Source organism: Lissotriton vulgaris, chromosome 6, assembly GCF_964263255.1.
Source record: "Lissotriton vulgaris chromosome 6, aLisVul1.2, whole genome shotgun sequence".
NCBI lineage: Eukaryota > Metazoa > Chordata > Amphibia > Caudata > Salamandridae > Lissotriton > Lissotriton vulgaris.
Window position 1 is genome coordinate 1,889,100,601 of NC_141694.1, and position 24,572 is coordinate 1,889,125,172.

General features: G+C 44.9%; 1 protein-coding gene across 4 annotated transcripts in view; it reads right to left on the minus strand.

The window, feature by feature from the left end:
• The window catches only part of LOC147709785 (uncharacterized), a 1,097,608-nt gene that overhangs the window by 96,145 nt on the left and 976,891 nt on the right, over positions 1-24,572 (minus strand). For all 4 annotated transcript variants that reach the window (XM_086928225.1, XM_086928227.1, XM_086928228.1 and 1 more), the window contains one exon: positions 12,867-13,019. In XM_086928225.1, coding sequence (XP_086784351.1) covers positions 12,867-13,019 — 153 coding nt within the window. The remainder of the gene's footprint in view (positions 1-12,866; positions 13,020-24,572) is intronic.

A 24,572-nucleotide genomic window follows, 5' to 3' on the forward strand; every position in this document is an offset into this window, starting at 1 on the left:
TGATATGGTTCATGCCTGTATATTGTGAAAGTCAAGAAAGATGAGCCCGTGCAAGGAAACCTAATAGTCGCCCCTCCCAAAGGCAGTATTGCAGGTTGTGGTTTGGTGGGGGTGGAGGTCATGAAATCGTCTCTCCAGATGGGGGCATGAACCGAGAAGGCCGGTTCCCAGGAACACTCTGAAGGGTCATACCCCTTCCAATCTAAAAGGTAGTCTAGTTTTCCCTGAGATCGTTTAGAGTTCAGAATATGGTGAACTTCGTACTCTTGTTGACCATTAACCAAAACGGGTGAGGTATCTTTTCATGTGGCGGAGCGGTATGGCTTGATCAGTGAAACATGAAACACTCTAGTGGAGGGTATATTGAGGGGGAACCCGTAGCTTGACGGTGACTTTACTCATATAACGTCCTAAAGACCTATAAACTGGTCGTAATTTCCTTGGGCCTTCTAGTTGTAGGTGTCATGTTGGTAACCATACCCTGTCTCCTTCCTTGTATATAGGTGGAGTTCTATGCTTGTCATCTTGTGCCTTCATGACCAATTTGGCTTTTGCTAAACTTGTCCTAGTGTGTTTTCGAATCTCATGCAGTTGTTCTAATCTTTCTGTGACTGAAAGTAGTGTAGTAGAAACTCCTGATATATCAATAGGATTGCTGGATGCTGTCCTGACACGAAGTAGAAGGGTGTGTAGGTTATGGCTGAGTGGATGCTGTTATTATAAGTAAATTCAGCTCGGGGTAAGGCCTGATCCTATTGTCCTGTGTACATGGATACTAAGCATCTTTGTATAGTTTCTAGGGATTGGGTAACCTATTCAGTTTGCTGGTCGGTGTGTGGTGGAAGGCAGATGACAAGCCTACCTCTATTCTGAACTTATCACAGAGTGTTCTCCAAAATTTAGATGTGTACTGTACATTACGATCTGAGGTGATTTTAGTCGGTAGACCATGTAGTTTTAGGATGTGATTAATGAATATTTGACTAAATTCTGCAGTGGTGGGTATCTTTTTGACGGGATGAAATGTGCCATTTTTGATAACATGTCAACAGCTACTAAAATGATAGTGAAGGTATTCCTGGCTGGAAGGTTAGTTATAAAATATAGACTAATAGTGTGCCAAGGAACTGGGGTTGAGGCAGAGGCTGTAATAAGCCTGCTTGTGCAGTGTGAGTGTTCTTGTTTCATGCACACGTTGGGCAACCAGATACGTATTCCTGTATATCCTTCCGCATGGTGTTCCACCAGAAGGTTTTTTGACAATTCCTTAGGGTTTTCGTTATACCTTGGGAGCCTTGCTAGACTGTGTAGTGATTCCATTGAATTACCTGACGTCTTAATTCTACAGTAGGGATGTACTGTTTCTGATCATGAAGGAACAGCATGTCTGTGATAGTATGGTTATGTGTTTTGATCCATTCTTCGGCCTTTAGTTTTTTTATATTCTTCATATAAGACCACCATGAAAGTGTCACCCTTGCTGACTGTGACCATCTTGTCCAGTGGAATGATAGTAGGGTAGTCTGATGTGGAAACGGAGGAGTGAGCATACCCCAGGCTAGAAAGAAGATCAGACTGTAACTGATTGGTCCCTGTCTATAGGTGATGATGAAATCGAACCCACTAAAGAAATGCAACTATCGAATTTGATGAGGAAGAGAGCCCTAACGTAGCTAAAGAATTGTCCCTGTTTTTGATCTGAGAATATTTTTACTGTATGTTTAGTCCCCTGTAGGTAATGCCTCCATTCATTCATGAACACCAGTTTGAAGGCCAGAAGTTTTCTGTCGGCCACCGTACAGTTTTGTTCCACTGGCTGAAGTGTTTTGTAAAACCGGCTTTAGGATGCATGTGGCAAGTTCTTGGGTTCTTTTGGGATAAAATTATTCCTACGGCAACCTGTGAAGCAATGGCTTCGACGTAATAGGACTGGTCGGGATTGGGATGCTGAAGAATGGGTGCAGTGGTGAATTTAGTTTTTCACAGTTGCAACACCTGATTGGCTTCTGGAGCTCACGCAAATGATTGCCCCTTTTTTAGCAGCTTTGTTATGGGTGCCACTAGCTCTGAAAATTTCAGGAAGAAACGATGATAAAAATTGGCAAAACCAAGTATCTGCTGAATTTCCTTGACCAATAGGTAATGGCTTCTAACTATTTGGAGTCCATAGTGATGCCTGCTGGAGATAAGTGATACATTAGAAACTCTACTGATTATACATGGAAGGAACATTTGTCTAATTTAGCAAAGAGAGCGTTTTCACTAAGGCGATGCACGATGGAACCTACATGCTATACATGTTCTTGTTCTGAGTTTGAGTAAATCAGAATGTCTTCCATGTAGACAATTGCACAAACATCTAAAAACTCCCTCAAAACCACGTTAACCTTCCTGGAGATCTTGTATCCTTGGAGAATGGCGATGGCGATTTACAGTCCCGAGGTGGTGTTGGTCCAAGTTTCGGTAAAGAATGCTATGTCCAGGGTGGTGCTGTCAAGGAGGTCCCAGATTTTGGAGGTGTATTTGTGGAGGAATCGGACATTGAGGAGGATGTATTGCAGGGTCTTTGGTTCGGTTGTGTTCTTACTGGCAGGTTGTGCTGGGTCGTGGTCTTGGTGGTGATGCAGGTGTGCCAGCATCAGTGACAGCTGAAGGGTCTGTGGGTGTCGGCTGGTAGTGCTGGCTTGCAGTTGTTGTTGCAGCCTGGGTTGAGAGTGTGGCGTGCCGCAGGGTCGTAGCGTTGGCTGTGCAGAGATCTAGGGTTCCTGGCGCTGATCGCAGTCGGGTCGCAGATGGGCTTGCCTTTGGCGCACGGCAGCGTGGCCGCGCAGCGGCCGCCATTAATTAGGGGTCGGGGAGTGCTGGTCAGCTGGGAGGCGAGAGAGGGAGCTGGATTGGGCTAGTCGCACTGGTCGTGCTGGGGGGTAGGGGCCGTGGGGGCAGCAGGGGCGGGGAAAAACACGCTGAAAAAGGCAAAAGGAAAAAGGCAAAAAAAAGTGCAAATAAGGCAGCAAAAGTGCAAGAAAGAGTGGAGTGTAGAGACGGAGGACACCGAAGGAGAGTGAAAGGGGGAGATTGAGATGGGGGAAAAAAATGAGTGTAAAACAGAAGAAAGACATAGAAGGAGAGTGAAGGGGGAGCTTGAAATGAGGGGGAAATGACAGAAAATGGAGGAAAGACGCAGAAGAAGAGTGAAGGGGGGAGATAGAGGTGAAGGAAAAAAACAAGTGAAAACAGGGAGAAAAAGTAGAGCGAGAGGATGGAGACAGAGGTCCACTGGACCACCAGGGATGAGGCGCAGGTGAAACCTTCGGGTGGAGGAGGGCCTCGAACACCAACATTCGAGAGTGCAGGGGCTCGGGGAAAGGCCTTGCTTAATGGTGGAGCTGCGAGGGAGGGAAAACAATTTCACTGACAATGAGTCAGTGGTCTTTTGCCAAATCTTTTGCTTTTATTCCAATCATCCTCTGCTGAAGTTTCTTCTCGCAGAACATTCCAGGATGCGCTGATCTGCTTGATTCCTAAAGATGAAAAGGACCATTCTCTTTGTAAGAACTACCTACCTATCTCTTTAGTTAACACAGATGATAAGATCTTTGCTAACATTTTAGCACTTCATATTGACACTATTCGACCTGCTCTTATTGGCCCTGAACAATCAGGTATCGTTAAAGGGAGGCTTGCTTCGGACAACTCTCGGGGCTTTTTTAATGTTTTAAGCAAATCTTCTTCCTTGGATCATCCTATTACCGCAATCACCTTAGATGCCAAAAAAGCATTTGACATGATTGGTTGAGATTATCCGGCACATGTATCACCCATTTCCGCGAGTGCAAACAGTACGATTTGCAAAAATCGGTTGTTTGCGCCTGCAAAAATGACATTTGCAATGCATCAAAGTTCAAGTCACTCTCAATTTGAGACTTTGCAATTAATTGTGATTTTTCAAATTGCAAATGCATTTAAGAAATCGCAATTTGCGATTCCTTAATTGAAATGCAAGAACCATTTTAGAATAGTGATTTCGCTACTAGGGGGTGGAAATTACCATCAAGTTGAACTTGATAGTAATTTGCAAAAACTTTGAAAAATGCACTAAAGTGCATTTTTCAAAGTTGTAGTTTACACACACACAAGCCCTTGGGGCATGTGTGTGTGCAACATGTATGCACAGAGCAATTTCAGGGATGCAACAGGATGACCTTTTGACACCCTTACACCCATGAAATTGCATGCGCAATTTGCAGGCACCTATTGGTACTCGCAAATTGCACATGCAATCTTCAATTCATTCCTATGGGCCTGTAAGCCCATAGGAATGAATGGGAAGCCATTCCTTAATTGTGGCTCGCTTTTTCCGAGTCGCAACTAAGGAATGTTTGGGAATCGCTAATTTTATAGTAATTCCTACATACATAGGCTTTTGCAATTCCTTACTTGCTATTCCTTAATATTCGCAATAAAGGAATCGCAAAAGCCTACATTGATGCATGCACCTGTATATCATCTTCTTTATCCTTTTCTTATCCACCTCTTTTACTTCCAACACTGCTTCTATGCATTGTCCTGTCATTTCACACTCTTGTGAACTTTTGAATCCTTACTACCTTGATCATATCCCTCTACTAGCTCCCTTCATCAAGTTTCTATCTGGCACAATAAACTATTAAGGGTCCGTAATCGTTCCATAGGCTGGAAAACCTTGCCCTCTAGAGGGTTGTAGTTAATTTCTCAGCTTATATTTGATTCCCAACCTCTTTCTTTATCTGATCTTCAGTCTAAATGTGCTTTACCTTCCTCTTCTAGATCGCAATATAATCTTCTTTATCCATCTCTCCTCCAACTTCTTCATAATCTGGCAGATAATAATAACTTACCTGTACATTACACAAACTTGTCCTCAACATTAGATAATTCCCCCTCAGCATCCATTATATATAAAACACTACAACTTCCCATAGATAGGCATACATCAAAGATTGAACAGGCATGGGAAAAGAATTTATCACAAGAATGGCCGACTACCAATTGGGATGAATTATGGACTAAGCTTCACAAAATCTCTTGGGCTGCTAACATCACTCAAACCCTTTTTCATATACCATTGAGTGCTTTATTCCCCAGTATCATAAGCCTCCCTTTAATCAGAAATGCCCCCTTCCTGTTGGTCCTGTCCCCACTGTAAAACTAAAACATATGTTGTTTGAATGCCCCCCCATCCTTCAATTTTGGCAATCAGTTTGGTCCCAAGTTAGGGTAATTGTAAATTTAAATGTAAATGTAAATGTGCTGGACTTGTAAAGCGCACAGCTGCCCGTAAGCGTCCCGGCGCTTGCTTAGGGAACCCGTCCTGGTATTCCCCTGTGAGAAACCACGGCAGGGTGTCCACAAGGTGAAAGCCAGGCATCCCGTAATTAAGTTCCCGTAATTAAGTTCATACCCCCTTTTCCTTCACAAATATATTTCTAGGTACCTTATCTCCTAAATGGCCTCAAACATCATTTAGCTGTAAACTTTTGGTTTTACTGATAACATTTCATTTAATAACCTCAAACTGGAAACAAGTCGACAGTGTCACTTTTAGATCCTGGTGAAATGCTGTCTGTTTCCATCACTGGCTTGATACCAACTATGGAACTCCAATTACTCTAGCAGTCAAAAGAGATCTCCTATGGCTTCCCCTAACAACTTATTAATCTACATCGGTCTCTTCAGTTGTTTCTTTTAGAAATGTATCAGATGATGTTCGGAAACCACCTTAATTTCCACCCTTTGCCTCTTCCTTAACACATGATTAGTTGATTCTTTACCTTTGAATGTTTGATTAGCATATTTTTCAATTTTATTATTGTTATGCTTACAGTGCTCAATAACATTCATTATACACTTGTTTATTTTTAATTGATATACCCTAATTATTCTCGGTTCCTTTTCCCTTGTCCTTTTATTGTTTTATATGATAAATCTTTCTTTTGGTTGCAGCTTGATAGTCCTATGCTTATACAAGTTTAATATATTTCTCTACTCTTATGTCAAATAGGATTTTATGTATTTGTTGTATTGCTGTTATTTTTCCTGTTTATTTCTAAATAAAATCAAACTTTAAAAAAATAAAAGTTTACAGAACCTATTTTATCCACCTGCATAAGATATTTGAATGGGATTAAGAATTGGAAGCAGATGTTATGGGACTGCAGTACGATCAAGCCCCATTAGGAGGCTCTGAGTACATGGCTGCAGTGAAAGGGGGAATATGTTTCAGCCCCACACCTCTGTTGGGCATGGGGGGAGCCTAGTGTAAGAGTCTACAATAAACATGATACTGTATTTCACCTCATCAGTGGCTAGATCTTGAACCGCACAAAATGGAGATCAACAGCTACACCCACATTTGAAGAATGGAAACACAAAAGAAAGAAGACACTGGAACTGGTAAATATTTACCGCAAGAAGATAGTTTATGGAAAAGTTTGAGAAATATTGAGGTGAGCTCAAAGAGTGGCTCTAAAAATGGACTATTGATGAATGTTTGTTCTCTGAACTGTTTAATATATTTAATCCTGCCTACAATATATAATGGTCCTGGTTCAAATATGACTCATGTGCTGTGACAAGTGTCTATCACATCAAAATAACACTCACCGCAAAGTCATTTACCATACGTCAAATCACATTAATATATATAAATTAAACCAAGTAAATGTTTTGTATGCATTTATTTATGCATAATCCATATTGACGCAATCTTATTTTTGCGAGCTTTTAGCTTGTATCAAATATAGTGAATAACACATAAATATTAGAATGCAATTGTATAATCATTACATTTCAATGTGCTCTCAGAAGAAAGGGAAGGGAAAGTGTGCAGGTTGTGAGGGACCGGGTAAAGGTGGTGTGACTGGTTAGGAACATCACGTTAAAATCAAGATGCCTTTACAATCAGTGTATACAAGGTTCCAAAAATGCATCTGACATAGGTTTAAACAAATCAATTTCTTTATATCCCATGATGTGCTTGAGTGGCGTAGTCTACGTTTCGACCCCCGAAATACGCTGAAAGGGTAATTGCTGCCTCATGTTGGGGTCTTCATCAGGACTGTGTGATATGAGAGCCTACGAAAATATTAAGGGAATGAATTACCTGTTATATACCGGTGAGTGTGCTAAGTTTTGTAGGTATTAGGTAAAGAAAAATTATTTACATACATCGAAGAGACGGTAGATATCTGTGCCGTCTAGGGATGGGCCGGGAGTGCTCCTAGAAAATCTGTTGAGAGATTAATGGAGACTGGGATTCAGTCGCTAGCTAGACCAAGCTGCTAGATACGGAAAGCTCATGGCTGAAAGGGGAACTTACTAGTTTCTCCAGGCTTACGTCCTGTTGTTCATAGTACGTAGGACGTAAGCCTGGAGAAACTTAACTATACCTGTAAGGAGCAGTTTCCAAGTAAGTGGCCAGTGGACAAGGCCAGGCGCGCATGCGCACTAGGAACAGAGGCCTACTACCGACACGTGAACCGTGTGTAGAAGTACTACGACGATACCGAGGCCTGGAACACGTGGCAAACAGCGCTGACCACCGGCAGCACATGCGTGCTGGAGAAACCGAGCGTCCCTAATGGCAAGCAGGGAAACACTATAAAACTTAGGAGGCACAGAGAGACAGGGCCAGAAACAAGCATTGGCAGCTGCAATCTAAGCAGCCAGCAGGAAACACCTCACATCGTGCCTACAGCAACGCCTATAGAGAAGCTCCACAGGCAGGGACAGTGACTCCACACCGTGATACACCCCGTCAGGAGGACTGCTGAGGGGAACCCTGAAAAATAAGCATTGCTAACTACAAATGCAAAAAAAAAAAAAAAATACAAAGACAAAAAGGAAAAGAGAGAATAATCACCAGCCATGGGGGATGGAGACGCACCAGCAGCCCAGGTCCACATCCCGTTTCAGCACGCCGCATCTGGGGTCCTACCACCCTTCAGTGTACTAGCGGACCCATCCACTGCGTCCCCCCGATGGAAAACATGGCTAGAATGGCTGGAAAACTACTTCGTAGTATCAAGGGAGACCGATGACACGGTCAAGAGATCCCTATTCCTCCACTACGCAGGGGATGAGATATTCAAGCTATTCAAACACCTACCTGACACTGGAGCCGCAGGAGACTATGACGTGGCAGTAAGGGCACTCAACGGTCATTTTGACCCGCAGTTAAATCTTGATTTTGAGGTCTTCAAGCTGGGCAAAGCACGGCAACGAGAGGGTGAATCTATGGACAGATTCTACGCCCGAGTGAGGGAACTCTCCAGCACCTGTACCGACGAAGATCAACCCAAGGCCATAAGGAGACAGATCATCCAAGGGTGCAGGGACAAGACGCTACGAGGACTCATCCTGAGGAAACCAGGGATCACACTAGAGGACATCCTGATCCTAGCCAGGTCGCACGACCTCTCAGCTGTCAGAGCCACGGTAATGGACCAAGCACTGAACAAACCTCTAGGAAAAACCGAGGTGGTGAAGACAGAAAGAGCAGATGCGGTGAGAACGCAGACACGGAATCGCTACTCCAAGGAGACCCGGAGAGAAGACTCCCGCAAAAGGTGTGGATACTGTGGGCATGAGCCTCATGCTGCAAAAGATTGCCCGGCCCAAGAGAAGACATGCGCACACTGTGGGGTCCCAAATCATTTTGCCTCAGTGTGTCGAAGACGCAAACAAGCAAAAAACACAAGAAGACCTCAGTCAGTGTCCAAGGCGGTACGGCAACTATCCGTGAGTGACCCACCATCTCCGGGAGGAGCACACCATCACCCAGGGGCATACCTACCGAAAGTAGATGAGTCGTCAGACTCAGAAGATGAAGAGGTACACGTAATCTCGTTCGCACGAGAACTGAAGCGACGCAGACGACCACAACCTACGTGCATCGTCCAGTTGGGAGGAAATGAAGTCAAGGCAGTGATCGACACCGGGCCACGGTAAATGTCATGGGCTTACCACAGTTCAAAAAGCTGCGCCCCCGCCCACCGGTGATTCCCTCGAAAACTCGCATTTTCGCCTATGGAGCAGATACTCCGCTTCCCCTCAAAGGGAAAATCACAGTACCGATAAGGGCGGATGACCTGGAGGTGATGGCAACCATCCACATAATTGATAGGGAAGCCGACACTCTGCTAAGTAGCCACACGGCGGAAGACTTGAGACTAATAGCGTTTGCCAATCAAATCAGAACTCATCAGGTGGCTGAACTGCTGGATCAATTCCCCGAGCTTTTCAGAGGATTAGGCTGCATCAAATGTGAACCTGTGAGGCTGCATATTGAGAAGACAATTCCTCCCGTCGCTCTACGACATCGTCGTATCCCTTTTCACCTAAGACCCATAGTGGAGAAGGAACTGGAGAAACTTGAAAGCCAGGGCGTCATTGAAAAGGTATCGGGACCTACCCCGTGGGTATCCCCAATGGTAATAGTTGAGAAACCTCGACAACCTGGTGCAATCCGCCTGTGCATCGACATGCGCCTCCCCAACAAGGCCATCAGAAGGGAACGCCATTTGACACCCACCATGGACGACATCATTGCGGATGTAAATGGCTCGAAATGGTTTTCCAAAATCGACCTAAATGCAGGGTACCACCAGCTTCCCCTGGCAGAGGAGAGCCGTTTCATCACCACCTTTAGCACACATCTAGGACTGCGGCGCTATAAGAGGCTCAACTTTGGTATATCGTCCGCAGCCGAGGTGTTCCAGAACACCATTAGGGAACTACTCTCTGGCCTCCCGGGTGTCATCAATGTCAGCGATGACATACTCATACATTCCAAGACAGCTGCGGAACACCACAAACATCTCCGGGACACCCTAAGACGACTCAGCACTCACGGCGCGACACTCCACAAGGAGAAGTGTCAATTCTTCCAGCCCACAATCGAATTCTTCGGGTACGTCTTCAGTCAAGAGGGCATACAAGTGGACCCCAGAAAGTCGAAAGCCATCAAAGACACGCCGGCACCGAAGTCCCCAACAGAAATCCGAAGCTTCCTAGGAATGGCCACCTACTCTGGCCGGTTCATACCCGGTTTGGCCACCTTGAGTGAACCGCTACGGGCGCTGACCAAAGCAGAAGCAGCCTGGCGATGGGAAACAAAAGAAGAAGAGGCGTTCCAGGGAATCAAGGATGCACTGTTGGAAAAGGCCACCCTGGCCTACTTCGATGCGGACAAACGAACAGAAGTGTTAGTTGACGCCAGTCCCGTAGGCCTAGGGGGGTGCTCACAAAGGAACAAGAGCCAGGACAATGGGTCGCACTGGCCTTTGCTAGCAAAGCCCTCACCCCAACGGAGGCAAGATATGCGCAAATTGAGAGGGAAGCACTCGCCATTAAGTGGGCGTGCAGTCACTTCCACCTGTATTTAAGAGGACACCCTTTCGTCATGGTCACCGACCATCAGCCACTGGTGTCTCTCTTTAAGGGGACGGCACCACACCCCCCTCCACGCATTGAGAGATGGGCGATCCAGCTACAGCCCTACGAAATGGAAGTGGTTTACAGGCCAGGCGCTAAAAACCCAGCAGACTTCCTGTCCCGCCACCTGGGGGAACAAAACCAAGTGGGGGAAGATGGAGATTGTGATGAATTCGCCCAATGGGTAGCGCTAACCTCGTGCCCTCAGAACCTGACCCTCGAAGACATCAAAGAAGCTGCCACCACCGATGCCGTGTATACTCGGACACTAAAAGCAGTTCAGCAGGGATCCTGGGCAGAATATCTTCGTCACACCAATTTCTGGGCTGCGGAGCACAAAGAAGCGCCCACGAAAGTGTGGCGGATCCGACATGAACTAAGTGCCACCGAGGCCCACATACTACTACGAGGATCCCGACTAGTAATCCCACAAAGTCTGCGACACCGGGCGGTACAACTTGCCCATGGAGGACACCAAGGGGTTACCAAGATGAAGACAAGGGTAAGGGAAAGAATGTGGTTCCTGGACCTGGATGAACTGGTCGAAGAACACGTGCGGGGCTGCATGCCGTGTCAACTGACAAGTACCCCAGACAGGCCCCAGCCGGTTATCACTGAAGATGCGTGTGTGGAGCCCTGGACCAAAATAAGCGTCGATTTTGGAAGCTTCCCAGGAAGAGGACACACCCTAGTGATTATCAACGCCTATTCTAAGTACCCGGTAGTGGAGATAGTAGCCTCCACAGCCTTCAGTCATGTGGGACCAGCACTCGAAAAGATCTTCGCAATGTTCAGCTATCCTCAGGAAGTGCGCAGCGACAACGGACATCCTTTTCAAGGTACGGAGTTCACCGCATTCCTCCAGCAGAGGGGAATCCGTCACCGCTGCATCACCCCACAATGGCCCCAAGCCAACGGTGACGTAGAAAGGTTTATGCGCACTCTGAATAAGACTTTTCGCATTGCCCTGGTGGAGCAAGCTGATCCTGAATTCAGGCTACACGAATTCCTGCGTGAATACAGGAGCACCCCTCATTGCACCACTCAGAGAAGCCCATGGAGCCTCATGTTTCAGGGACCCCGAAGGGACCTCCTCCCCTACAACCCGGAATGGATGCCAACATTGACTCATGTGGAACAAACCCAGGAAAGAAGAAGACGGGGCAACCAGCGAGCCAGTCACACCCGGAGAGCGAGACCCAAAAGGATGGAGCCGGGAACACCTGTGATCATCAAAAACAGGCGGCCAGGAGGAAAGTTCCAAACCCGTTTCGAGCCAGGAAACCTGGATGGTAACAGCGCGGAAAGCAGAAGAAGAAGTGTCCCGGAACACCTCCTGGTTCAAAAGGGTCACACCCAGTGACAACAATGGCGTCACCCGAGGTCAGGGAAAGGCCGAAGGAGACAGGATGTCGGAGGGTGAGAACGAAACGACTGAAACTGACCAACATGCGGAGGAGGAGGAAACTGGAAGCCCGCAAATACCCGCGGCCATGGTGAGCAGTCCGAGCCAGGGCGGCCCAAGCGAAGAATCCCGGTCACAGAGATATGGGCTGCGACCCAATCCGCGGCCAAGTCAAAGACTCAGAGACTATGCCTTTTTGCTGAAGCACTGAACTCCTAACAAAGGACAAGCCAGCGACCACCTCGCCCCACCAGCAGCCTGGTAGGCCACACACGCTCTGAACTTTTTGTTATGGACTATTTTCAACAAAAAAAATGTTATATTTGGATAGGGATGTAATGTCCTGTTCTAGTTGTTATCACACACCACCCCTCACTCATCCTGACATCCGCAGGCCAGGCGTGGCCTGCGGGGAGTTAATAAAAGGAGGCCGTCCGCAAGTGGGCGGCACTTCCGACCATGACCCGTGTGTAGTCACTGTTACTGTCCTGACTAGTATCCCCATTATATTGCTCCTACAACTCATAGTTACAGACCCCTGGAGGTGCCGACCTCCATCAGAACACTTTCCTCACTGGCCCTCAACGTCCACCCCTAAACAGGCCTTCCGCCTGTCCTGTTATCCTTTGCTGACCTGTCTGAGGAACACAGAATAATGGTAATGTGCAAGTATTTTAATTTACGTATATGCATGCACTGTCAGACTTTATGTCTCTTTCTGCATTTCCAGCCACTTATATGTGTTTTGCCAAACTGCCAGTGCACTGTTAGAGTGTTTTTGATGCTGTGCACAACATTTCTCATAGAAATCTACTTGCAAAATACATAAAATCTAATTGATAAATTACAAGGCACAATCCCAATCTTGCTTCTGGCTTTGCTTGCCTTTCTTCATATGGTTGGTTTATCTTGCATGTGATTGGTTTCACCTGTCAGTTATGACCCCTGAACTCTTAGATATGAGTACATTATGTTATGCCCCACATACCTTGCTGAAGCTGAGCTTCGGTGCACCTCTTTGTGCAGGCCCCGCAGCACTTTTCCTCTCCGGGACATGTGTCGTCAGTCTGGCATTCATGCGGCTCTACCGGGTTGGGACAGCCAAAGGTAAGATCTTCAGTGGGACATGAGCCCTTTTTCTCTGTAACAGAAAAAGCACCAATGAACACAGTGGTAGTGATTTACTAATAGCTCCACAGGCACTCAAGTGGCGCTGCTCAATTTTGGGTTTTAGAACGGTAAGGGATTGAGGCAGTGTCTTGCGTCTCTTTGTGCCATCCTATTAATTAATCGCCAAATACTCGGCTTCACTGCCAGAGCACACAAATTCATTGAAATCAGTGTTTTAGAAAAAAATTGCCGGGTAAAAATGTACAAAACTAGGATTTGCTGCAGGAAAACCCCCCCAAAAATATATTGCTAAAGAAAAACGCAGCAAATGTACGTGTAGCAGAAGTTCACATGCAATACGAGATTGTTGCCAAAAACCAAACTGAAAAAATATAAATTTTTGAAAGTTATTGAAACTGCAAAATTATGAACTTCACCCAATGATGTCTTTGAAAATCAAATATCTCACAGCCGGGCCCAAAAAAATCAAAATACAAGGGTTGATTAAGCTTCTGAGCAGAGTATAATAGAAGATTCTGTTAGATATTTCTGAATGATTCTTCAGTATCTATGAAGGGAGTGCAGGTTTTCCCTGTATGCTGCTGTGTGCAGCAGAGGAAGTATCAAAGGTTCTAGTTGCATGCAGTCCAGAAATAATTTTTATTTGTATTCACTGTCACATTCAACTTGTGATAATCATTTTTTTAAATAGGTACTGAAAGAGGTGGGTATGAAGCCATAACAGCTGTCCTACATAAATGACATAAATGACAAAGCCACAATCCTCGCACAACTTCAATATTTACACTCTGCAAAGAAATTCAGGAACAAGAAAACCTTATGCGTGGATTTGAAGAAACTCAAAACCCAATCAAGCATCTCTGAACCCTTCTCTTGAGCAGCCCCTCCCTGTGCTGCTCCTTCCAGAAGGGATGGAAAGTCACGCTTTTTATATATTCACAAGAAACTGAAAACCTCTCATCTCCAGCTACTAAGCTCATGTTAGTTCTCTACCCTCTACCTACAGCCTGCTTCCTGTTACGATCTGTATTCTTGTGTCTTTAGCACTCTGTGTTTCTGCCTCTTTCCTTTGAATGTTTCATCTGTTTCTTCCTTCAGCATCGGCGCTGAACCAATCGACTTTTCAAAGGCTCTCAACATCTCTCTTGATTTTGGGTGTACGGCTAGTTCAAGCCTTTGCTATGTATAGGCCTACCACTATAAGGCCTGCATGTGCAGTTTATTGCCACATCGATGTCGTATTTAAAACTACATGCCAACTCTTAAACTCCCTTTTTTGGTCTCGCCTTGGCAGAGCATTCGCTTCATGTGATGTCTCAGCTAGACTGAAAGTAATCTGTATATTGGCTTCAACTCCGTGTAATTTCTCCTGCCCCTCGCGATTGGTTTAAGTCTGGCATTCCTGTTGTTTTCTTGATTTCTGTTGGCCCTATGGTTTCTTCCATGTAGTCCAGAGGCAGCGGTGCCTAACTACAGTTTTGATCCACTCGCACTTAATTGCGTGCAGTGTGCCATCTGGTTGGGGGGTCCTCTCCCTCATTCCGCACAGCCGCTTGTTATATTTGGCTTCAAAATGGCAGCTTCTCTCGTGACCGTCAGGCAGGCGGGCAACACCCATTGAACTCACCGGGTTCAGCCCCCCCCTGTAGTGTGTGGCATCTGGGATGAGACAGATCCCGGGCACACACAGAGCCGCACCCGAGCGTTTCACTGGTCTTTAAAAGACCATTTGAATGTTAATTAGGCCATGCAGTTGTTTCACACCTTGTCGGAGGTCCGGCAGCTCCACTCTGCCTACTGATTAACGGTTCAGCCATCCCCCCCCCGAAATTTTTTCTTAGCCCCCGCCACCCCCCCACACCATGCTGCCCTGTGGTAATTTGCATAGCGCTTACTATCATTACCGTAGCACAGAGCGCTTTCCTAATCTGGGCGCTCATTTGTGCGGGGAGTGCCATTACTTTTACTTTCCAATTTAGCGCCTTACTGAAGCTATGGAACGAGGCAGTCAAAATTACATGTGCTCCTTTCAGGGTTGCTGTTTGTGGTGTCCATGAACACATGTCACTGAACAGCCCCCTCCCCCTCTCCAAATCGGCTATGCCCAACGCTTGTGCTTAAATAGTGTAAAAAAATTTCTGGAACCCAATACTACATTCTCCTCAGTAATATTTGCGTTAACAGAAGGAAATGCCGATCCTATGTAAACTTTTAGTTTCAAGCCAATCGGAGAATCATTTAAAGTAAACTGCAGCAAAATTTGAATTATTTGTAAACAAATGAGCTCTGGTTTTGCAAATGTTCACTTAACATGTGTGTTGACGTCCTTCCATCGTTAGATGACATGCGCTTAGGGGTTGGACATTCACCCAGTGTTAACTCCCCTTCCTAGTTGTCACTTCCAGGCGGCTCGGGGTATCCTGCTGCTCACACAGAGCCCGAGCTATAGAGTAAACTGGCCTCTAAGTAGTGCGACCCCCCAGACGTCATGAGCAGCATCGTAATGCTCAGTGTGTAATTGACCCCCGCTTCAAGCACACACGCAGTGTTTGCCTCCCCACCCTTTCCTTGTGCACAGAGTGAGTCAGAAAGAGGCTTGTGCTCCTGCCCGCCCTGGATCACTTTCACTGCGCTCAAAGTACTGCAAGACATTATGGTGGGTTTCTCAATTGTGCTCTCCATTAATGGGAGAGCTAAACAGGGAAACGCAAATCACAGTCTCAATAGCAGAGTGAAGAAAAATAAGATATGCAGCACCTACTTCCGTCCACCCGCCTATAAGGTTTGATTGCTCTTTGTACCTTTGATTGGTGGCGCAAATAGAATCGTGAAGAAAACAAACTGAAAAGGAAGCTTGTTTTTGCCCAGAGCGGAGCAATAATTTAACCTTGTAAATAAATGGCTTAGGTGTTACATTATCTGGGGAATGTCGGGATCTACCCACATTGGTAAACGACCCATAGGAGCATCACTATATGCGGATGATGCTGTTCTTTTATCCCGCACGTAAATTGGTTTGTAAAAAAGTGCCACACGTTTTGTAACATACATGTCTAGCTTAGATCTCAATGTCAATATAACAAAAACGTATGTCATAAAATGTAGCAAGCCGAGTGTTAAGTGTCGGGACATTATTATTGACAACAAGACACTGGAATTTTTTTACTATTTTGCATACCTTGGTATTGTCTTTGACAAAGGGGGCTCATGGGCATACGCCATTAGAGCAAGAAAGTTGCAATTTGTCAAAGCCATAGGAGCTCTGACAAACTTTGCCAGGAAGCTAGGCAAGCGTCCCATCGGCGAATTGCTCACAATTTATAAAGCTAGATGCATTTCATCTGCTGTGTAAAGAGCTGGAATATGGGCATATGTAAATGTTGATTCACTGCAGACAATTGAGAACACATTTTTCAGATATATTTTAGCTACCACAAATAGTACGGCTACGTATATTGTCCATGCCGAGCTGGAAATGCCATATCTGACCAACCTAATTAAAATGCAGTCGGTCCTTTTGTGACACAAGATCTGTTCAAGCGTGGCCACAGGTCTTAATAGGGAGTTGATTGAAGACTGCCTGAGCCTACAGCGTGCAAGTATCCCATGGCTTAACTATGTCAAGCACTTCGTGGCCAATTTGGGATATCCTAAATACTTCTGCAACCCTGTTAGCATCTCTACCATTAAAAGGCAAGAACTAAAGACCATCTGCATTAACTTTTTAGAGAATTTGAGATTCTCCCTTAATAATGACAAACCGACTGTTAGAGAGAACCAATTGTTCTTGATACAACCAGGGATACAACTATACCTTTTAAATACAAAGGAAAGTTATGATAGAATGGTATTGACCCGCTTACGCTTAGGTAACTTTCATCACACTGTTACATTTCCAAACATGAAGGACTGGTCACTCCCCTTAGACCCTTGCTCATGTGACAATATATCCTCACACTTCATGATTCACATTATGTTTTTCTGCAATTTTTATACAATGTTAATGAAAAGATGGATTTTGCCAATTTTAAAAGAGCTAGGACTGAGACAATGCTGTCCCGCATTTATGAAATTGCAACTTTTGGAAAATGAAATTTTGAATGATTGTATAGCTAAATATATGAAAGGGGTTGTTAGATTTAGAAAACAATGTAATATCTCATCCTTTCATTGCGATCAACCGGATTTAATTTCTAACTCAAGCATATGTTGGACGATGAAGTACGATGCTGGAAGATTTTTTAATAATATTTTTTAATCGTTTTTAAATCATTTTGTAGAATTGATGTATGTTTTCTTTGTACCATGCTTTTATGATTTATTACTTGAATCGAATAAAGTGAATTTTGATTTGATTTAATTGTGAATTACAGCGGTCCATTTCCACTGAAGACATTCTTGTGTTGAAGTTACTTCCTTCTACCTAATACTAATCTAATAATATCACCTTCCTACTACCTCACACTACTTTTCTACTTCTCGCACTCCTTTCATATCCCTTCCACTACTCTTCTACTCCTCTCTCCTTCGTTATGCCTCATACTGCTCTCCACACTTTCCTTCATTCACAGCACGCTAATCTCCTCCACGCTTTCTTCCTTCTCCCTCATCCTGCTCTCCCCTGCACCTTTCTTCTGCCTGATGCTACTCTACTCCTCCCTATACTTCATTAGCAAAGCAAAAGGCTTTAACTTAAACAAAAGCGAGACTTATTGCATTTCCAATGCTTGTATTGCATATGCCACCCATAAGGGCAGGGTGCTATGTAAGTAAAAGATAGGACAAGTACTGTTATATTTTGCATGTCCTGGTTGTGACAACCAGCTAAATTTGTTTTTCACTAATGTGAGGCTTACCCCTCTCCCCTCTTTTAGGTTAGGATTGGGAAATCCTTAATAAACGTTCAAGAATTCCTGATCAGAGAGGAGTAGCTTTTTCTTGTTTCCCATCTTTGAATGGTGATGATAATTCCTCCTTACTAGTGAAATTGGATGTAACATTACTTTTTTAGAAATGTCACTTTTAGAAAGTGGACACTTCTCTGCACTTAGTGCTCTGTGTGCCTCACAGCCTGTGTCATAAGCCACCTACCTGAATCCCAAATGATTCCAATGGGGTAGTGATGCTTGTTCTCAAATCCTCCTGAGACTTGCCAGTGGTTTACAGGAGGAGACACTGCTCTGGTGGCATATGCCAGGGGGGAATCACTGACAAAATATCGATTTTACAAAAGTCGACTTACACTAACATCGAGTCTCAAACATCGATATCAATAACATCGACTCCCTATACATATTTATATATTTACTAAAATATCGATCCCACAATATCGATGCACAAAAATATTGACTACACAAATATCGATAACAAAATTATCGACTAACATAATATCGACATTTATTATTAAATATAGTATACTACAAAAATATCGATTACACTAATATCGACTGCACTTATTTCGACTCTCTCAAATTATCGATAACTCTAAATAAGTATATATTTCTTATATAACCACTACACATCAACACTCTTACATATACACACATATAAATATATTTAAATTATTTCTAAAACGTTTATTAACTTATATATCAAATTACTTTGAATACTTTTTTTGTATGTTATTACTATATTTATATAAACACTCATTTTATACATACAATTGTTTCCCTATTATTAATCTATTTTAACTACAAACAATAATTAAATACATTTTTATTAAAATACTTAATATTTCACTATTCCTCTATATAAAGCTTTAAGTAACATATAAGTTAATTATTTTACTAAAAAAAATTCAAACTAACCAATGGTAACTCTTCTGAACATATGTGACCAATCAGAATGAAACACTAATTAAGCATACCCTATATAAACCATTCACAATTATCCCTAAAACCTGCAGGCAAGATTCAGTGTGACGACATACTGACAGTTTTTGGAGCACCCTCAATATTCTTCTGTGCATGAAAATACTACTAAATACTACAAGTAAGTATTCATATAGCTCGGGTACATAATTATGATCTATTGTAACCTATTACTCATATGCTACATTTTTAAACTAAATTTTTCGTTCTCTATCTCCTTTTTCCTACAACAGACTCTACTATAAAAAAGAGTTGAACATTGTCTTCAAGAAAATCTACAAATTAACTATAAAAAAGGTATCTACCTAATTCTTGTTTTATCTTAAACCCATTACACAAATAGTTAAAAGAAAAAATGTTTTAAAACCTGTATCTTCTGTTTTAACTCCTAAAAAATTAGTAAACCCAGGTTCTTTTCACGAAATAAGTAACACTGCTTTTGTAAAAAATGTCACTTATTTTTTTTAACATAAATAACATTTGTAAAATTACTATAATTTTTCTCAAAACAGATAACAGAAATACAAAAAGCAGATAATTCTAATCCAAGAACAGACATTCAGCAACTAACCATAAACACTTGGTAAGTACAAAATACAAACAGATATACTCATTGTATGCTCTAAAAAATGGACAATGTTAATACTTGACTTTGTTACTACTTCTGTTAGTATTTTTTAAAATGTTCTCTTTTGTAATCCCTAAAAAGTAACTTTCTCATTATGAAAGGTTACACACTAGCAAATGTCTAACCAAAATACACAAATATACAAATCCTATAACATACTTTACTTTCTTTCTACAGACCTATAAAAACTAGAACACCATCTGACTGAAAATACATCTACTTTCTAAAGCTACTACTTTACTGTTGGTAAGTAAGAAGCTACAAATGGTACATGTTTTATTTAAAATGGTAATAACGTTACAAAATGTTCTAATATTTTGAATATAACTTTTCTAGATAAAAGAACACAAGAATGACAGAAGATGCAAGATTTATTACATCTCAGAAAGGAAAATTTTTATCATGCTATATTGGTTATACTTATACTCAGGAGAAACAAAAAGACTTTAAAGTTAACTGGAAATGTATTAAGTATTACTCTAACAAATGCTATGGGCGTGCTACAACCAGAGAAACAAGTGTCATTAATACTACTGAACATAACCATCCACCTAACATCTCAGAAATCGAGGTTAGATCCACTCTAGAAAATATAAAAGAATTAAGTAGCACATCTGACCTACCAACTAGCGTAATTCTAAAAGAATTACTACCTAGAGTACTCAGAGAAGCAAGAGGTCAGTTACCATCAATTGCTTCAATAAAAAGAATCATAGCTAGGACTAAAAAATCTAGCAGACCCACAATACCAATACCTAAAACTTTTGAGGAAGTCATTATTCCACCTGAACTTACCATCACACATAATGACACACCTTTTATCTTCTATGATAATCATAGCAAAGATAAAAGGATAATCATGTTTGCTACAATTAACAACCTTAAAAAATTAAAAGAAAGTCAAACATGGATGATGGATGGCACTTTTACCATATGCCCTAAACCATTCTATCAATTGTATACAATACATGGGCAATATCATAATACCTGTATCCCATTCATCTACTGTTTGTTACCAAACAAACAAACAGCAACTTACACAGAAATATTGCACAAAATCAAAGAACAAACATCAGACTACTTTCCACTAAAAATAATAATAGACTTCGAACAAGCTATGATTAATTCCATTCTTAAAACTTATCCACACACATCCATACAAGGATGTTATTTTTATTTTAACCAATGTCTATGGAGACATTTACAAAAATCTACACTTAGTGTTGAGTATGCAACCAATATTACCTTTGCATACCAAATAAAACACCTAATAGCTCTGGCATATGTGCCAATAACTGACGTGGCTGAACATTATAATCTGTTAATTGAAAGTCCTTTCTACACACAAAACAAACAAAAACTTGCTCCACTTTTGGATTACTTTGAGGACAACTGGGTAGGGGGACTACACAGGTCAGGCCACAGACGCCAACCTAAATTCTTAATTCCCTGGTGGAATGTATATCTACCAACTCTAAACCAAGAAGCCAAAACAAACAACGCTGTTGAAGGTTGGCATAATGCCTTCCTATCTTCTACTGGACGAACAACTCCCACACTACACAAACTCCTCACAGCAATCCAAAAAGAGCAAAGTTTTCAAGAATTACGAATGAGCAATCTGTCTTACAACTAAAACCCAAACTCTCAAGACAAACTGCTCAAATGTATCAATATTTACAACAGCAAGTACAACTTTACCCTACAACAAGAGGACTAGAATACTTAAAAATGATAGCCAAAACATTAAACTACTAACTAAATCAAAGGGTCAAAATCCTCAAATATCCTTAAATATGAAACCACACATATTATAATATAACCATTTTTTCATTATTTTGTCTAATATATTTATTTTCTTAATTATATATAGACAAAATAATTATGTAAGTATATTAAATACATTTCATAACAACACTTTTCCCACCCCAAAAAAATATTAATAATAATTCACTTACCTTTCACAGCAACATCATAAGCAAATCCAATAATCCATTACAATCCATGTAGTGAGAAATTCTCAAAAATAGAAATAAAAATTCCCTATAAAATGTAAAAATACAACTGTGCAAAATCCATCCAGCATCCAAATAAATCGATTGTTCCAAATCCATTAAAAAACCCGAAAATAGGGGGCGTGGCCAAGATGGCGGTGTGAGCGGACGTGCTCTGCCGAGCTCCCGCTGCCGGTCGCCGTATCTTAGCACTATCACAGCACCTGCCCCGGCCCCGGAGGTCCCCTGGAGTGCCTGACATCGGTGTTGCTGTGGCGGAGGCACTGGCGGTGAGAGCTGACGGCTGACGGCAGCTGGTTCCCATCGAAACCGCCCGGCGCTGCTGAGGCTGTTGGGGCCTAGCGGGAGCGAAGCAACGAGAGCGAGGCCGTGGTGGGCGGAGCCCGAAGGCCGCCTCGGTGGTGCTCCGAGCGGGCGGCTGTGGTGGCGACGGGTCCGGCCCGCGCTGCGTCGCGCGAGGCCTCCGGCAATCCCCTAGCGGAGGCTTCTGCTTGCCTGCCGTCACCCCCGGAGGAAGGAACTGCCACAGCCCTGACGACTGCCGGGACCGCCACGGTACGCCGGCAGAGAGGATAGCGGCGTCTGCAGAACCCGGCCCACGTACAAAGGTGAGGTGCAGGGGTTGGACGGACGACCCCCAGTGCCCAGAGGGGCAGATCTGGAGGAGGGGGGGTGGCGAGGGTACTGCAGCGGGAGCACCGGTCACCCCACACTGCAGAGCACTCGCTTTGCCCTCCGCCCGGTGGTGGCCGAACGACACAGGGGCCCGCCATTTTGTAGAACCCACTGCCGCGACTTGGTCGGCACCTTCTGTTGGCCCTACGCTCCCCCTCCTCCGCAGCCTGATACCACCACCCTGCACCCCTGAAGACAGGCGCAGAGCCAGACACTCGCCCACACTTGGAAGCAGGCGACGAGCAGCGGAGACCCGGCCTGCCCAGAGGCCGCCAGCACGTGGCTGGAAGCTGCCTTGAGCCCGCGCGTTGGAGCCGCGGCCTGCGCCTAGAACCTCTACTGCCCGCGCGGTGACCCGTGGCCCGGGCAGTAGAGGTCCTCAGTATTGGCCTTACTTCTAGTATCTGGACTCGCTGATCCTTGGGCCGCCCTCGTGCCTGACTCTGCGGGACATTGGCGCACTTGGGGTTCTGTGTCTCGCAAGCCACCGAAGCTAGCGGCGACTGATTGGCGCACTGGAGTGGGCCCCACGGGGTCATGTCCAACGGGAGGACCCGGAAAGACCGCACCATCACAGAGCTCTTCACCCCTGGCACGATGGGGAAACGGACGGACGTCACGACGGCCGGCCACCGGGGGACCTCCGAGAAAAAGGCCTCGGACTCGCCGTCCTTGGGGAAGGCAGACCCAGAGGGCCCTGTTACGCGCTCCTTCTTGGAGTGCCTGTTTACCGGACTGCGCGAGGACATCCACGCCCTGAAGAAGGAACTCCAGGAGGAAATAAAGGAGGTGCGCCGCGACACCGACGCCATTGGAGAGAGAGTGGCTGATCTGGAGACGAAAAGCGACACGAGGGACGCGGAACTTGAAGTATTGCGGCAAGAACTGGTACGCATACATGACCAACAGGTGGACCTCCAAACTCATGCTGAGGACTTGGAGAACCGCTCCAGGAGACACAACATCAGGATTAGGGGAGTGAAGCACTCTCCGGACACGGAGAATCTCTTTCAATTCACCCGGGGGCTGTTCAACCACATTCTGGGTCGGCCGGCGGACTCCCCCCTGGGACTGGACAGGGTCAACCGGACTGGCCCACCTAGAGCTAACGCGGCCCATCCAGCAGACATCCTACTGTGTGTGCAAGACTTTAGAACCAAGGAAGAAATCCTCAACAAGGCGCGCCAGATGGCGCCAGTCACCTTTGGCGAGCACTCCCCGACCCTGTATCAGGACCTCGCGGCCCTTACCTTGGAGAAGCGGCGCATCTTTCGGCCAGTCACGGCGGAACTACAAAAACGCAATATCTCTTACAGCTGGGGGCACCCCTTCCGCCTGGTGTTCAAGCTTGGCAACAACCTCCACCAACTGCGTTCTCTCAGGGAGGCCTGTGATCTCCTGGGCATTGAGATGCCGACAGTGGACGAGGACCGCGCGGGTGGGGGTGCTACTGGAGAAGACACAACCGGGCGATGGAAGCAGCAACGACGCCGCCACAGACCGCGGCGCCCCGCAGCAACGGAGATCGAAGAGGGTCAACGAGCGGCGGTGGAATCCGTAGCACAGGGCTTGGTGAAGCCTGACATTGGCTGACCCCCAACATGATAGAGCTCTGGCACGGACGGATTCGATGAGGCCGGGGCTGCTTGAACCGGCGGCGGGGGCGGAGGCTTCGGACTTCGCACACTTTCCCTGCTGAAACCTGACAATTCACCCACAACGGCAGATGGGGAACAGCTTTGTCCGACAACACCGTTGCCACTGCCTACACGTCAAGGATACAACTTACCACGGGTCCAGTGGACTGCTACCTGGACCTGGGACTGTGTTTGATCGAACTCTTTTCATAGTTGGGGTAAGGGGACGGGGGTGGGCTGGGAGGGGGGAGTTGCGCATGTTGGGTTTGGGGGGGGTTGAGATGAAGGGGGGAGGGGGGGTGGGCTCTCCTTGTCCGGGGGGTTTTAGCCATGCAGATGAGGTCGGCGGGCACACCCGCACCGAGCAAGATGTTGTTCTATGGCTCACGCCCGCAACCCGGAGGCGAGGCCCAGCAACGTCCGTACTGCTCCCACCATGACACGTCACTTGACTATACTCTCACTTAATGTGCGAGGCCTCAACAACCCAATCAAGCAAAAAACGATACTGTCCTTCTTGGAGCACTCGAAAGCAGACATCTGCCTCCTATAGGAGACGCACCTCGTATCTAAAGACCAACACAGACTTAAATCGCGCTCCTTTCCTTGGCAGTTTTTCTCCTCCTCCCAGAAGAAGGTGGCCGGGGTAGCAATATTGGTAGCCAAGTCCTTTGAGGGGAGGATCATACAGAAAGAGGCTGAGATCAAGGGACGGCTCCTCCTCCATAGTTTCCAGAT